Source organism: Phoca vitulina, unplaced genomic scaffold, assembly GCF_004348235.1.
Source record: "Phoca vitulina isolate PV1807 unplaced genomic scaffold, GSC_HSeal_1.0 scaffold17, whole genome shotgun sequence".
NCBI lineage: Eukaryota > Metazoa > Chordata > Mammalia > Carnivora > Phocidae > Phoca > Phoca vitulina.
The window spans coordinates 27,763,245-27,779,991 of NW_022589720.1; the positions used below are offsets into that span (position 1 = coordinate 27,763,245).

At 46.9% G+C, this 16,747-nt stretch overlaps 1 protein-coding gene across 1 annotated transcript in view; it reads right to left on the minus strand.

Annotated features, from left to right (window-relative positions):
- Positions 1–16,359, minus strand: part of CAPSL (calcyphosine like) — a 28,706-nt gene extending 12,347 nt beyond the window's left edge. Inside the window, exons 1-3 of the mRNA XM_032415333.1 lie at positions 16,289–16,359; positions 2,067–2,203; positions 160–337 (exon numbers count right to left, since the gene is read on the minus strand). Of these exons, the coding sequence (XP_032271224.1) occupies positions 160–337; positions 2,067–2,203 (315 nt within the window). The 5' untranslated portion in view covers positions 16,289–16,359. The remainder of the gene's footprint in view (positions 1–159; positions 338–2,066; positions 2,204–16,288) is intronic.
- Positions 16,360–16,747: the final 388 nt, after the last annotated feature.

Consider the following 16,747-nt stretch of genomic DNA (forward strand, 5'->3'; position numbering starts at 1 on the left):
TTCATGACAATTACTCCAGAAAGACCCTAAAGCTGTTATCAATCTCCTTCCCATCTCCTCTACAGTACACTGACAACTGAAAACAAAACCTCAAAATAGCCAACCCAAACCATGTGAAAGCCAAACTTAGCAGATACACTGATTCATGAGGCCACTTACTCTTAATGTAAGAAGAAATTCATTGAAGTCTATTGTTCCATTTCCATCTTTATCAAACCTCCGGAAGAGCTCTTCTGCCTCTTCCTTTTCCATGACCACGGCATAATCATTTAGCCCTTTCACAAATTCTTTGAAGTCAAGGGTTCGGTTATTATTGTCATCCATAATTCGAAACACTCTAAAGAAAATACACACACACATACACACAAAGAGAGAAAGAAAAAAAGAAACAGAGAACAAGGTGTAAGGATAAAGATTTAAAAATAAACCACTCTCGGGGCGCCTGGGTGGCTCAGTCGTTAAGCGTCTGCCTTCAGCTCAGGTCATGATCCCAGGATCCCGGGATCGAGCCCCACATCGGGCACCCTGCTCCGCGGGAGGCCTGCTTCTCCCTCTCCACTCCCCCTGCTGTGTTCCCTCTCTAGCTGTCTCTCTCTGTGTCAAATAAATAAATAAAATCTTTAAAAAAAAAATAAAAATAAAAATAAACCACTCTCAAGGTTTTTCAAAGTAAAACACAGAAGCCCTAGATTCTGTTCTGTACCCTCCTTCCAAAATTGGAGAGCCTCTTCCCAGCATCTCATAAAATAAAAGGTACTATGTGGTTCTAATTCTATGACATTCTGAAAAAGGCAAAGTTATAGAGACAGTAAAAAGACAAGGGGAAGGGGAGAAGAGGACAGGCAGAGCACAGGGGATTTTTAGGGCAGTTAAACTATTCTGTACGATTTTATAATGGTGGATACATGACTCTATGCACTTGCTAATGCCCACAGAACTTTATAGTACAAAGAGTAAACCTTAATGTGTACAAATTTTCAAAAAATTATTTAGGAGGTCAGGGGAATTTAACTTAAGCAGACAGTGACAAGAGAACCTAACTGTATTACAAAAGTTTGAAACAATCTCACTGAAGGTGGGGGTGGGGTATGCTGACTTAAGTAACTGTGGAAATGAGTAGAGTCGGTAGGACTAAAGGGACAAGGAACCACACATAAGCACCGAACTCTAGTTGATAAAGATATTTCCCATGGAGATTTGAGTTAACAATTCTGATATGCTATAAGGTATACTGGAATTGAACAATTAAGTAAATAGATGGCAGATAGTGGAAGCTAGGTGTATCACTGTTGAAATGGGAATTTAGATAAGCTAGTTAGGTGTGTGACTCTTGATTTTGGCTCGGTCATGATCTCAGGGTGGTGGGATGATCGAGCCCTGCATTGGGCTCTGCACTCAGTGCAGAGTCTGCTTGTCCCTTTCCCTCCCCCACCACCCTCCCACCGCTTGGACTCTCTCTCGAGTAAATAAATAAATAAATAAATAAAATCTTTAAAAAAAGGAGAGCGAGATAAGGCACAGGATCTGACCACTAGAGGCTAACAATCTCTTTCTCCTTAGATTTCCTGGTCTTGAGGACTTCTCACACTACCAGAGGGTCCGAGGACAGGCCCTACCGAGCCAGGGGGATATTCACTGCAGTGGGATTCTCTCCCGTGGCCCCCCGGAGGTGAGCAAGACCGGACTGCCTGAGAACAACCTCCCCCTCTTCCAGGCCCGCCGCTGTGGTCACAGCTGCTGGGAGTGTCTCCCTCCATGTCCTGCTGGGGGCCTCCTGGACCTGCACACGCCTCTCCCTTCACTTCCAGTCGTCCCGGTACCTGTATTCTCTTGTCGCAGACGCAGCCTTCCTGAACCTGCGACGAAGACCTAAAAATTGTCACAAGGGACTTCAGAGATCACTTCTTCCAAACTGCATTTTATAAGTAGGGAACGGAGACCCCAGGAGGCCAAGACCTGCTCGAGGTCATAGAGCTGGCAATAGCCTCACCCGCCTGTGTCCTGCCTCTTTCCTTCCCCCCCTGCCGCCCCCTGGCCCCCCTGCCACCCCCTGGCCTGGATCTGACCTGCCAAGTCCTTTGATCCCCGCAGAGCCCCTGGCCAGGCACTGCAGTCGGAGTCTCTCAATGGGGTCGGTGGCCGTGGTGAGCTTTTTCTTGGCCTGGATCGCCATCTCCCGATCGTGGCGTGCTGTCCCTGCCATCTGAGAGGAGAATTCACAGCACCTTAGCAGAGCTCGGGCCTCATCACCTGCTTCTGGCTGGGCAAAGGGTCAGCAGCTTCTCCCAGAAGGAAAACACTCTCATCCACTTCCCCGGGAAAAGCCTCGAGCCTTCCAGAATTTCCAACTTTTAGCTAGACCAACTATGTGCCTGGTGTATTTCTTGCTTACTTATCTAGTCCTGTGGACATCTGACTTCTCCAGCCTGGAAAACAGTTATAAATAAACAGCCTTTCCCAGATACACTTTCATCTTGCCGAAACCCTCCTCCTGCCATAAAATGAAAAGTCCCACTTCCCTATACTCTCCTTTTTGAGCCACCCTTCTAGGCTTTATTCTTATATTTAGCATTCTACACATTCCCTTTGACACCACATTTAGTATTCTCTTCTTTGGCCTAAACATTAATTTTTATTGTTTCTGTCTTGACTGAGATTCTCCATGCTGGGCCTTCATAATTCCTGCCCATAACTAGCAGGTTTTAACAGGTTAGTGTTCGTTGATACCTGGATTCTTGAGACAGAAAATGGTAAATAGACACTATCTCCTGACAAATAAATATAATATCTTTTTTTGTCTACAGTTTGGCTTTTGTGTTTTAAATATTCAGAAATAGGAGAGGATGGGTAAAGGGAAGCTCCCTCCTGAGAGGTCCCTGAGCCAGATACAAACTCCTGCAGTGAACTTGGGTTTTCAGAACGTGCAGGACAGTGGAAAGCGCTCTGGGCTGGGGGCCTGGAGACCCAAGTTCTAGTCCAGACTCCAACCCACTCCCAGTGACATCTGAGTAAGTCTCTGGGCCTCTGGTTTCTCTTCCTCTGTCAAGTGAAAGGATTGGATTAAACGATCTTACACTTCCTCCCTGTTCCAAAAACAACTAATCCTCCTATGAGCTCACTGACCCAGTAAATGAGGGGTTCTAGAAATTACTTTTCTCAATGTGAGTTGTGAATGAAGGAGCAAGACAGTTGAGGGGTAGGCAGACGGCAGACACAGCATTCAAATGCAGAAAAGATGGTGTTGGAATGGACCTGCCCTTGGCTCAAGGGCCCCCCCTCCCTGGCCAAGTGCTGGCACTTCTCCTGAGGGCCACACCAGGAGCGGATTCTTTTCAGCGGGGATGACAACCCTCAGATTCATGCTCTCTAAGGCTATTCCTCTCCAATACAAACTGTGAGTTCTCCCCACAAAGATGTCATTATTTAACTTTAGAGAGAGGGAATCTCAGACTGAAACCTGAGACCAGAATAGATAAGTCAGGGATGCGAATGCTCAACTGCCTCATTTCCTACCGCACCTCCTAAGAGCCAACTTATCGGTTCCCTCCTTCTTGATCCGCATTCTGATTCCCACGACATGAATGCAAGTGGGAGTAATTCTTCCCAGTTCTCTTGGACACCAGGGCAAGAAGGAGGCCTTTGTCTGTTAGGTCCTGGCTGCTTTATTGCACAAGAAGAAACTGCTCTGCCCAAAGCTGGGTGGATCCTCCCTTGCTTCCTCCAGCACTGACCGCACAGGTTTACCAGAATTCCAGATGGCCACCCCCACACTTCTGGAGTCCTCCCTCTCTGCTCCTAGCGGGCCTGTACAGACGTGTTCAAACTCAACCAACAATCTCAGCCATGGCCCAAAATCACCTGTCTTCCTGGCAGCATTAGCTTTCTTAAAACCTGCGTTTCCCCGTTACTATTTTGTCACCTGATGTCAAGGCGACAATTCCTGGAGCTTGATCCCAGCTTCCAGCCCTAACGCCACCCCCACGGGAGGCTTCAGCCACAGCCGGAACTCTCTCCAATACAAGCACTTCCTAGCCCTGGCCTTGGGCTGCTAGTGGCGCGGGCCCTGGCCTCACCCCGCCGCCCTCTCACCGCGGGAGCTGGAACGGAAGCAATCAGCAATCGTGCGCCCTCCTCATTCTTAAACCCCCCTCAGGGTCTGCTCCTTCCTGCCCCTCCCCCGCGCTCAGCGCTACCTGCCCAGTGGTCATCCCCCGCCACTCACCTCCACATCCTCATGTCCACTACTTGTCCCCTGCCTTTCGCACCCCGCCGTCCCCACTCTGGTTTCCCACACCAGCCTATAGGCAGGCGGGGAACGGAGAGACACGCAGGCTAAAAACCAGTAACGGGGAGACGGTGAAATCTGGCTCCCATGTGTGTCAGACACAGCATGAGAAAGAACCCATGTGGGGCTCTTTTTACACACCTTCAAGATAAAATTAAGAACATCAATCGCCAATGTTTATTGTGCCCCCTCTACGTGGTAAGCGCATGCCCTGTCCTCACAAACACCTTAGGAGCGGAATTGACAACAGAAACTCAAACAAATACACGTGCATCGTGTTCGCAACAGCATTCCTCACAGTAGCCAAAAGGCAGAAACAACCCAAACGTCCATCCACAGATGAACAGATGGACAGACTGTGGTTCCGCTTGTCCAAGGCCACCACGTTTTCAGATGCACTACTTCCGTGTGGACCCAGGTTTGGGATCATATTAACACTGAGTTATCCTCTACTGTTCCCACGCTCCTGCCTGGTCCTTCTGTGTAATAAGTGTAAACATGACCCATGTGAGAAGAATCGACTCATTCACTAACTCAACAGCTATCTGTTAGGTAGATACTGTTGGTCAGATTCTGCTAGGTGCTAGGAACCCAAAGATGGACTAAGGTCTGTCCCTGTTCCTCGGGAGCCCAGATTTCACTAGCAGGTGGAGAAGGGGATCTACGCATGGATTTTTAGGGTAGAGTGAGAAAACTACAAGATTAGTGCTTTAGCAGAGAGCCATGGGAATTGGGGAAGTGACCTCAGATCTGGGCCTTGAGGGGTGAGTAGTGATGCAACAGGCAGAGAGCAGGACAAAGCCACTAATGAGAGAAGAAACTGCATGCACAGAGGCAAGAAAGTAAAGCCAAACAACAGAATATCATTCCGTTATAGAAAGGACTGAGGTACCAACACCACGCTACAATGTGAATGAGCCTCAAAACCACCATGCTAGGTGAAAGAAGCCAGACACAGAATGTCCTATACTGTACAATTCCATTTATAGGAAACATCCAGAGCAGTCGAATGCACAGAGACGGAACACAGACTGGTTGTGGCCAAGGCCTGGGGGAAGGCGGCAATGGGGAGTGATTGCGTAACAGGTATGGAGTTTTTTGGGGCGCGGGGGGGGTGATGAAAATATTTTGGAACCTGATATAGGTGGTGGTTCCACAACATTACAAATGTATATTTGTACGGTATATTTTTAAATGACTAATTTCATGTTATGTAAATTCCATCTCAATTTAAGAAAAAAAAAAGCCCTATGAGTAGTTACAGCTATGATTTCTATTTCACAGATAAAGCAACTGGGGCGCCGTCGATGTGGCTCCCAGGAATTCACACACCCCATCAGGACGGTGAGATGGCCCCGAGCCCCTCCTCCCCCAGCAGACTGGGGAACTAAGGCATGTGCTGGGAAAGCAACTTGCTCCAAAGTCTTCGCTGACACCCAAACGTAGACCTTCTGACGTTCAAGCAGAGCTCTTTGTACTTCACCACGTTTGTGAAATACAAAGCACAGTTAGATAGTATCCACCCACAGGAGAGCAGGGCAGAGTCCAGGAAAGCATCCTGCGGGTTCTAGCCCCCGTGGCCGACCCTACACAGTGACCACGCACGTGGTGACCTCTGGAGGTGACTTTGGTATATTCAGGAAGAAGAAGTCCATCCTCTCCTGTCCTGATTCTTGAAATGCCCATGCTGACCATTCGCTTTCATCACTAGTTACCCAGTTCATGGACAAACAGCTAATATGTTCTGTGTGCTGTTTTCAAGTCACAAGTGTCAGAGAGAAAGGATGACTCTGAGAAGCAAGCCCTTGAATAGCGTAGAATCTTAAATTTGATTGAAGATTAACCACTGAAGTCCCATGGTTAAGCAGGACAGGAAACAAAGTTTGGTAAGAACTGGGGATTTCAAAGAAAGCACGACAGGGAAGGGTTTGGGTGAAGAAGGGTGACACCCTGGGCTTCCGGAGTGTGCATTAAGTCTCCAGGCACGTGGGCAAGAGTCTGTCCCCAAACGTGCGTCACCGACATCACTGCACGGCATAAAGCGTCCCTTGACTGCAGAAGACCCTCCCTGAGCCTCTAGGAGCCCGCCCGATGATGACAGCAGAGGCGGTCCAGCCCGGCCAGAGCAGGGCCAGAAAGAGGATGCCCTCCCCAGGCACGTGGCCGCAGCGCCACCTGGTGTTGGCACCGCATCTGCGCACTTCAACAAATGTTTATTAAGGGCTTAGTTTAGAGCTGGTCACTGGGTTAGACTGGGGAAGAAGGAATAAGAAACACAGTGTTTCCAGAGGAGGCGGGGGGAGAGCAACCCAGTACTCAGCCACCGCAAATCAGAAGAGCGTGGCTAACCTGCCCTGGAGCGGGCTCTCTGAAGATTTCTCAGAGGAGGTGATGTCTAAGCTTTAATCCTAAAGGGAAGAGTAGTTATCCAGGCTAGGGTCGTGGGGGACGGAAGAAGGAAGGGCACTGTGCTCTTCCCAAGTGCCAAGGCCCAAGCGAAAGAGAAAGTGGTATCATTACGGACATGCAAGTGTTCTGGCAGGATTCCCGCACGGTGGGCGGGTGGTGAGATGAAGCCGTTGTTGGGATAGGGAGGGAATATGGGAAGGGGAGATCTGGAGAAAGAGGGCACTGGGCAGGGAAGCAGGCATCAGATCACAAGGAACCTGGGACACATGCTGGGCAGTTTGGATCCTGTACTGAGAGCGACAGGAGACCACAAAGGGCTTCAACGAGGGAGTGACAGTTGGCGTTGTCAAAGAGCCCTCTGATTCAGTGTGGACAATGGGCGGGAAGGTGGCCCAGACTGGGGACAGCCAGGGGCGAGGTCCCGCTGACTGGGTGAGATATTGGCAGCGGGGACGGAGCAAGGAAAGGAGATCTGAATGTGTGGAGGAGAGGGAGGGCTCAGCGGTGGCCACCGGAGCTCTTGCTTACTGCTCTCCGCCCCCGCCCCACCCCCGCCGGCTGATGAGGAGGAACGTTCAGCGAGCAGCGAGAAGCAGAGACCCGGAGACGTGGGGCCCAGACCTGGTGGAGCCACCAGCAGCAAAGCCAAAGGAGACTTTGCAGCAGGGCTCATCAGGTCCCCTCACGCGGGAGCGAGTTAAGGCTTCCTCATCCCACCGTCCTGGCGCACAGCTGCCGGCCACTGCCAAAGCGCTCTGCTTGGATTTCAAAAGAAGCATTGTGAGGCAGGAGATGGAAAAGCAAATTGCATGGAGGTCTGTCTCTTCATGAGTCTCGGTGAAAAGTCTTCTTGGCTGAGTTCAGGGACAGATTGAAACTCACTGAACTGCGGAACAGCTTAAGCCCCAGGTTGTGGTCTTCGGTGTCCTCTAGCGGTAATAATCTGAATTACATCTCGCTCGTGGCCATAAGCTGAGTTAGGTCTCTGTCTCCGTCTCTGTGTCTCTCTCTCATGAGACTACACCCAACAACCTGCACACAGACGTGAATCTTAAAACCAAAGAGACTGCCCCAGGAATCATTTATCCAGACATCCATAAAGAGAAAGCACCAAGATCTTCCGCATCCTCTTTGATGCAATAACCCAAGGAAACGTCTCACTCCACCCTCTAAAGCACACTACCCTCTTTGTTTTCCGTGACATTACACTCCTGGTTTTCCAATTTTACAAAAAGGATGGTTGCGTGAAGATGCAGAGAGAGCCGAAGCAGGTTTAGTCAGGTCAGACAAACTTTAGAGAAGGGGAGAGTTAGCCTGTAAGAGTTGGGGGGAGGACAGAATTAGGGAAACATGGTAGGGGGAGCAGAGGCGAGGTGGGCGGTGTGCCGAGGAGGAGGAGGGAAAGCAGGCTGGCCTCGCCTGGCTGGGCAGGGATGTGCGCCACGATGACTGGACCTGGTTTTGCCTGGACAGTCCTCTTTGCACCCCACTGCCTGGGGCTCTGAGGCAGGGGGACAGGGTAGAGTGAGGGAACCTCCCCGTGAGGAGGTCACACAAGCCCAGCACTGTGAGAACAGTCACCGTCCAGTCTTTCCTAAGACTTCTCCTGCCTCTTAATGCCATCACGCCCAGGCCATGTAGTGAGTTTTGCCTTAAAAACATTTTTAGGCATTTCTGTAACTGTTAAATACCTGCACCATTACACTAACCATTTCAATAGCAAGGGACCCAGAGTTGCTATATAGTAGCTCCGTGTGATTTTAAACATTCTTCTATTTAGAGAAAAGAAAAGAGCAAGGCAATGTCACAAGTAGGTAGCTGCTGCTTAAACTGTGGAGCTTCAAACTCATTCTTAGGAGGTGAAAGACACACTGGCCTTCTCTCAAGCCAAACCTTTCCCCATCTTCCAGCTCAGGCTTGACCCGGCGCCGAAGGGCCATCCCCATGGGGAGGGAGGACATGCGGGGGTCTCTAGCCCTTCTCTACTTGGGAATGGGATGTAAGACTCAAATTTTGATTTAGACTCAGTGCATCTTTTAATAATTGAAATGCCATCCAGGGGTGGGGTGAGGCATGCAACGGATGGTGTTTGAAGGCAATGGCTGGGAAATACTAAGCCATCTCCACTGACTCCATCCAGTCCATTCGATAAACTAGTTACTGCTATGTGATAGATGGCAAAAGCCTGTAGTTCCTCAAGAGTTTCCTTAGAAAGTGCTCCTCTGGAATAAATTAGATCCCAGTGCTCAGAATACCCTAGCAGGTGGCTAGGAGGTGTCCCCTCTGAGACTGAAATGAAAGACTCAGACGATTTGAGGAAAGACATGGTTTCTGCAGTAGAGTCCGGGAACCCGCACCCCCACCCCCAGTATAATCACAGGTGTGGGTCAGTGTTGTTGACATCCTGGGGATCCTTCGTTGAACCCATCTGAGCTCAATTCAGCTAACCAGACCCTTAGCATCTCTAGCTACTAGCAAGGGACTGTGCTAATTCTTCAGACGGTATTATAGAGCTGTGCTTCCATTGATTTCACCCACCCTGCCCTCCCTCTCCATCCCCAGGGGATATTTGACAATGTTTGGAGACATGTTTGGTTGCCACAACAGGGGTCTGGGGTCCTACTGGCATCTAGCGAGTAGAAGCCAGAGATGCTGCTAAACATCCTACAATGCACAGGACGGCCCTTGACAATCAAGAATCCTCCAGTCCAGAATGCCTGAGGTTGAGCAGCCCTGCTGGAGAGAAAGAACTGGGAGCATCAGGGACAATGAGAGCATTAGAGGTGTTGTTGAAAAATAAATGTCCATGCCCCACCCCAAGCACAGTAAGTTAGAATCTCTAGGTGTGAGTGCAGGGATCGGCACGGGGCTCAACAGGGGGCTCAAATTCATGGCCCTGCAATCAAGACCCTGAGCTGAGATCGAGAGTCAGACGCTTAGCTAACTGAGCCACCCAGACGCCCTTCAGAGGGTTTTAATGTGCGCCAGAGTTTGAGAATAGAAGCAACAGGAGCTACAAGGTCCCTCTAGTGGCAGGAGTGAGACCTTGAGGGGAGGGGCTAGAGGAAAGACTGTAACATAACCCAGGATAAACAAACTGAGGGTTCTAGAGGGGAGGGGGGTGGGGGGATGGGTTAGCCTGGTGATGGGTATTAAAGAGGGCACGTACCACATGGAGCACTGGGTGTTATACGCAAACAATGAATCATGGAACACTACATCAAAAACTAATGATGTAATGCATGGTGAGTAACATAATAAAATTAAATTTAAAAAAATTCAGGCATGAAAAGAAGTGGTAGTAACCGCAGTTCTAACGGCTCCAGGGCCACGCCCGTGGCTCAATCCTTTACACGCACGAGCACATGGCCTCAGGTGGCGGGTTCTATCAAATATTGCCGCCCTATTCCAGGAAGTCGGCACTGACCCAGAGAACGCGGCTCACTGACCCGAGAAAGTGCCAGAGGCGGTGGCAGTTAGCTCTGACACCTGACTGTGCTCTGCCTATGTCCCCACGTTCAACAGCGACGTCACGGTGCTCATACACTGCTTTGGGAATTCAGCGAAGGTCCATGAAATGAGAAGGAAAGCAAAAGCTTCAAGGAAGTGACTGCCTCGGAGGGCTGGAAGGCTTTCACAGCAGGGGAGGGAAGGGGGGAGCAGAGCAGAGCAAAGCCAGGCCACAGGAGGGTCCTAAACGCGCCCCCCTCTCCCTCCTGCCTCAGGGTCCTTGCTCAGTTAGTAGAGTGATGTACAAGGTGTCGGGTTTTCGTTTGTTTGTTTTCTGAAATCTAAATTCAAAGCTACTGCGCTGATTATCTTCCATTATATTTACTCTTTTCCCACAAATTATTTTTAAAATTCTTCCACAGCATAGGAATAGAAGAAACAGCTGGGTTTTGTTTGGATTGCTAACTTCCACGTCGATCTAAAGTATGACAGTGTGTAATCCATACTCTAACATGAGCACACTGGAAATGAGATGTCACTGAAGTCTGGCATCTTATTGGGTTCCCTCTGTGCCGAAATACATTTTCTCAAGATGTGTAAAATTCATGCTTTAGCTGTTGTCCACAGGCACGTTTCTCCAGAGCCCATGTCTGCTCATCATAGTCTTTTATTCTTTCTGCTGATCTTTGGGATGTGATTTAAGTCCTCGTGTTACTGTTTATGATATGGCATGATTTGAGAATAATGTTTTATAAATATCAGTGTTGTAAAGTGCCTACTTCATACATCTGTTTGAAATTTCATTTTATTAATTCAACCAGGGCTGGGATTCAGGCTCAGTAAGGTAGGTGGCTAGGGTGCAATGTTTAAGGAGGCCCTCAATCTCAAGACTGTGCAAATGTCAACCTTACACTTGCCCAAGCCTAAGAGTCAGTGCCTCCTTAAATATTGTGCCCTGGGTGCTACTTTGCCTCACCCTAGTCCTGGTCCTGAAGTCAATGTATGTTTATTGAACACCTGTTATGTGCCACAGTAGTAACGAATGAGACAGCCAAGGTCCCTTCTAGGAGTTTGCATTCCTCAGAGTAGTTTTAACTTTGTTGAATTTGAACTACATCCAAACATTGCAACTGGTTTATTCTAAGGTCGTTCCAATCTCCTGTGACTGCTGCATTCCTCTTTCAGTTGGGTGGCCACGTGAATGAGTTCTGGCCAGAGACTCAACTAAAAGTACTGAGGATTCTGGGAGAACTCTTCCATCTTGTTTGCCTCTTCCTGCCTTGAACAAGAATGCAACATCCGGAGATGTGGCAGCCTTTGTGCAGTCATGAGGAAAAAACCAAGGGAATCACAGAGGATACCAACTTGTAGCCCTAATATCACTGTGCTGCTGAACCAAGTCAGCAACTGCCTAACTCCACACTCCTGTCATGAGGAACCTATTTGCTTAATACACTGTTGGTCAGGTTCTCAGTTACAGCCCAAAGTATTTCTAACTGATATGATTCGCAAGAAGCTCCCCCTGAGAAGTGGGAAGGGAGATAATGTAACTCCATTATAATCTGTTCTCTCCGTAGAATTTTATCAGCATTTAGCAACCTCTGCAGCATTTTTGGCTACAAAGAGAGTGAGAAATACTGTTTAGCCTTCTATTCAAGGACCCATATAACTAACACAATGTGATACCAGGTTTACTAAAGCACAGAGGCCCCAGGGTTATGAGATCCTTATAATGAGCATCCCCTGGGAATCTCTGGAGGCAGGAGGCAGCGTAATAACACTCTCCTTGCTGTCTCCTTCTCCATCTTGCTCTGCCTTGAGTCTCTGGGGTTTTTACCAGGAAATTGCTTGCAATCTATTCTGGTCAGGCATCATGCTACATGAAAGATCTTAAAGAAGCAGAGTAAGAAAAGATCTAAGCTACACAAAAGTAAGCAAAGATTTGGCTGGATTTATGTACAAAATGCAAAAAAAATAATAATAATAAGACAAAAGAAAAATAAAACTTTTATTCCAAACTCCCTGGTTTTAGTGACCAGGCAATGTTCCAATATCCTACTTTTCAGGTACTGTGAGATCTTGGCCTCAGTGATTTCAAACCCACTGTGAGGATAAACCCCAACTGTGTATCTTCTACTACTTTTAGATGGGAGTAAAGGTCTGACTACCATTTGTATTTTTGCAACATTAGAAACAAAATAACTTACTTAGTAGCTATTTTATAGTCACTTATAATGCTTCCTTTGGAGTCATTTGTCTATATAATGTTTATTTTATTGCCACTTAGAAATCCAGCCAATTATTTGCATCTTGCAGGCTCTTAACCCATACTTCCAGAAAACCAACAAGTGTTGATGGATAGAAATCCAATATCAGAGTGACAGCATCAGTGTAGACTGGCATATCAGACAGGAATTGTGTCCAGCTACTCATAACAGAAACAGGTAATTTTCTCTGAAAATGATAGAGGTTTATTTTCCTCTCATGTAAAGAAGTCTGGAGGCATTTCAGAAAGTCCATGCCCCAAGAAACTATGATCTTTCTACCTTACTGTTGTTTTTAGCCTCAAGGTTGCCTCCAGTTACAAAAGAACCATAGCTGTTCCCACCATTGCATCCACACCCCAGGCAGCAGAGAAGAGTGAGGACAAGAAGAGTGTACTTGGTAGCTGAGTCATCCCTCCTTAATGGCTCCCACAGGACTCCGCCCAACTCCTTCCACTGAAATCTCATTGGCCAGTCCCATAAAGGAAGCTGGTGCTATGGTCTAAATGTTCATACCCTTCCAAAATTCATAAGTTGAAGTCCTAACTCCCAGTATTAGGCGGTGGGGACTTTGGGAGGGACTTACATCATGAGGGTAGCGCCTTCATGAACAGAATTAGTGCCTCATAAAGGAGGCTCCGGAGAAATCCCTTGCCCCTTCTACCACCTGAACAGCAGAGCAAAGGTGATGGCTCTACACCAGGTAGACGGCCCAACCAGGCTGGTGTCTTGGCCTTGGATTCCTAGCCTGCAGAATTATGAGAAATACATTTTTGTTTTTATAAGCTAACCAGTCTGTGGTACTTGTCTAGAGCAGCCCGAACAGATAAAGACAGCTGAGAAACCTAATTTTGGGCTGGGTACTTTGCCATCCTTCAGGTTGTGTTTATAAAGAAGAGGAAACTGGCAACTGGCAGTTTCTGCCACAATTGGCAGAAGAAATAGAGTCCTTCTAGAAAGTGTGTGAGCACATCCAGATCAGTTTATTCCATGACATCATGCAAAGCAACCAGATCACCCTGATGGAGGAGACTGATGTGAATCCTGGAATCAGAAGTTAGCACATTGATGATTTCGGGGCTCTCAACCTCTGTTCCCCCAAAGAAACTAAGATCTGCTTTTCTCTGGGCAGTTATCAAGAAGACCCTGAGTTTAAGCCAACATAACCTAAAATGATCTAGACCTGGCGACATCAAACCACAGCCCATAGGCCAAATTTGCCCCTCCACCTAGTTTTGTAAATAAAGTTTTATTGGAAAACAGCCACGCACATTTGTTTATGTGTTACCTGTGGCTGCTTTCATGCTACAACAGCAAAGTTCAATAGTTGCCGCAGAGACCTCTGGCCCACAAAGCCTGAAATATCAGTTTGACATTGATTAGATTGCTCTTTCAATCTTCTCAACCTATGCCACTCTCCTCCACACCTTGTCTTGAAAATCACAGTAAAAATGGAGATGAACTCACTCACATCACCTGCTCCAAGTCTATAAAGGTATAGACTGACTTTGTCCTCCCTCCCCCAAAGGAAGTGAGAATTGCCTCCCATCTAAGGATAATCTCCACCTACAACACAAATTCCAACCCCTCTTCAACCCTCAGCCATCAGTTATGCCCCTTTCCTCCCCTCCACCAGCTCCTCTTTTTAGTTCATGAATCTGCAGTGGTCCCTCCATCCTAGACTGCCTCTAGCTCTCTCCCTTCAAAGCCCAACTATCTGAAGGAGTCTTGCATTTCTCCACTTTCTCACGTCCCATTCACACTTCAGTCCACTGCAGTCTGGTCTCCACTGTCCCTCCACTGAGCATTCTCTCAGAAGCACTGCCAACCTGATTGCCAACTTCAACTGTCACTTCTAGTTTCTATTTCACTTTGCCCAGCAGTTGACTCTATTGATCATTCTTCCTTCTTGAAACTTCTCTCTCAATGTCTATGAATCTACTTTCCTCTGTTTCCCTTCCTCTCAGGTCTGACCTATTTTGCCTCTCCCTTGTCCTCTGCCTGCTTTTTAAAATGCTACTGTTTCCCAGGATTTGACTATTTATCCTCATCATGCTCTCATGCCATCCCATGGCCATTTTAGGCACATCCACTGAACAGAATGATGACTCCCAAATCTTTAACTCATGCACTGTCCTAGCTTCAGAGTCAGATTTCAAATTTCCCACAAAATGTGTGCACTTCAATGACCTACAGACAACTCAAGTTTAATGTTCCAGAACCAAGTTCATTATCTTTTCCTCTTATTCCTTGCCTCAGGAAATCATACCACCATTTCCCCAGGTCATTACCTTTGACTCCTCCTCACACTCTACATGGAATCAGCAGCCAAGTCCTGTAGAATTTCACCATCTTGACACCCCTTGCCTCTCTGTTCCTTCCCTCACCTCCATTGCCATGGATACCACCTTAGTCCAAGACCTGGTCACCTCCCATTTCCACTATTGCAGTTACCTCTTAGCTGATTCCTTGTCTCTAGTCTTCCTCCCCTCCAACCATCCTCCAGATGACTCTCAAAGCAATCTTTAAAAATTGGAAATCTGAACTTCACACTCTAAAAAACGCTTTGGTGGCTCCCCACTGTGTGCAGGTAAACAGAAAACATCTTAGCATTTGAGGTATATTCTGGCCCTATCTGTCTCTCCAGCCTTGTTTCTAGTATTTCTCCACCCCTTTAAAATCTATTCTGCGTTTATACCCACTCACATTCCCCAAACACCCTATGGTTTTCTGTCCCTGTGCCTTCATACATGCCATCCCATGTTAAGGAATACCTTCCCTCACTTGTTGGACTAGAGAAGTCCTGTTCTTCCTTGTATAGTCACTATGGTGAAGCCTCACATAACTACTCTCGCCAGAGTGAAACAGCTTGCATCTTTCTTTGTATAATCTGTGCAAAACCCAAACAGTGTCCATGTTGAATCCTGATGCAACTCTTCGCTTTCAGAACTGCCTCTCCTACTAGACTATGAGGTTCTTAAGGGCAAAAGCTGTAAACTTTGTGTCTCCTGTCATATCATCAGCACTTAGCAGGATGCTACTAGATTGCTATTGGAATTGATCATTGCTATTGCTATTAGATCACTGTTATTTGAATATAAATAGAAATTAATGTCCACAATTTAAACCTCAATATTTAAGATGCACAGTTACAAAATAAAGACATTTTTGTAGTAATAAGATTTTGGTTAAAAAAAGAAAAATAAGAGCTCTAAAAACAGGAAACAATTTCATCTACTTAGTATGATTTAACTACACCCCAGACTAAAGGCAAGATAAACAGTATTGCTATTTAATAAGGTCCTTTTCAATTTTGTGATCAGTCAAATCAACTCCACAATTTTTAGCAAGCTCTGTCCAGCCCACTTTAATACGAATTCTGTTTTTGTTTTCGTTTTTTTAATCTAAGTGGTTAGTTCAGCAGGGTATGGCAGAAATACCACATCTTCCAATGTCGGAAAAACCAAGGTCTGAATCAAAGCTCAGTCTCTTAATTGTATTATGACTTGGAGATATTTCATCTTCTTGAAGTTCAGTTTTTTCAATGGTCATACAAGCTAGTAGAAGCAATTCACCCAAACACTTCACACCTCGGTACCCTGTACATAGTGACTGCTCAGTGATGTTTATTTCCTTCCCCTTTACAGACTAAAATTGATTTCTGTACCTTTTTATCTGAGCATTTCTTCACAAAGATGGCAAATCCTCTCCCAGAACCACGCTATTTCCTCCTTAGACTGACAACCAAGAACTCTGATCAACTGCTGGTTTTCTCTTTAGAGAGTAACACCTTTCAGTCTTCTTTCTCTTTCTTTCTTTGTTTAGCTAAAACTAAACAAAGTGGTCAAGTCAATATAATAGATCAAAAACATTGATTTACCTGAATGCTAACCTGCTGCCACCAGTTGCTGGGAACTGAAACTACGGACGCTCTCCCCAGGTGTGTGTCTGGGAGGGCTCAGCCCCTACGATCCCCCTTGGCCTCCTCCCAGTCACCTTCCTCCGCAGTCTTGCTGGCCCCTGATTGCACAGCTTGGACTCACTGAAGCAGAGTCACAGCCTGATTGGCTCAGTTCACTGTCAATCCCTACCCTGGCCCTGCCTTTTCTCAAGTTTACACTTTTGTTGCCTAGGAAATGCGGTGGCTGTGAAAGCCCAAGCAGCTTCCCAGGGAAGGAAGCCAGCAGGAAGAGTAGCTGGCGATTGTTTGGTTTCAAGGACATCAAAACTTGCCTCTTGGTTGTATAAAATAATGTTCAGCAAAAAAATAAATTAATTAATTAAAAAATAATAATAATAATAATAATAATGTTCAGCAAATTGCCTTACTCCGTTAGGC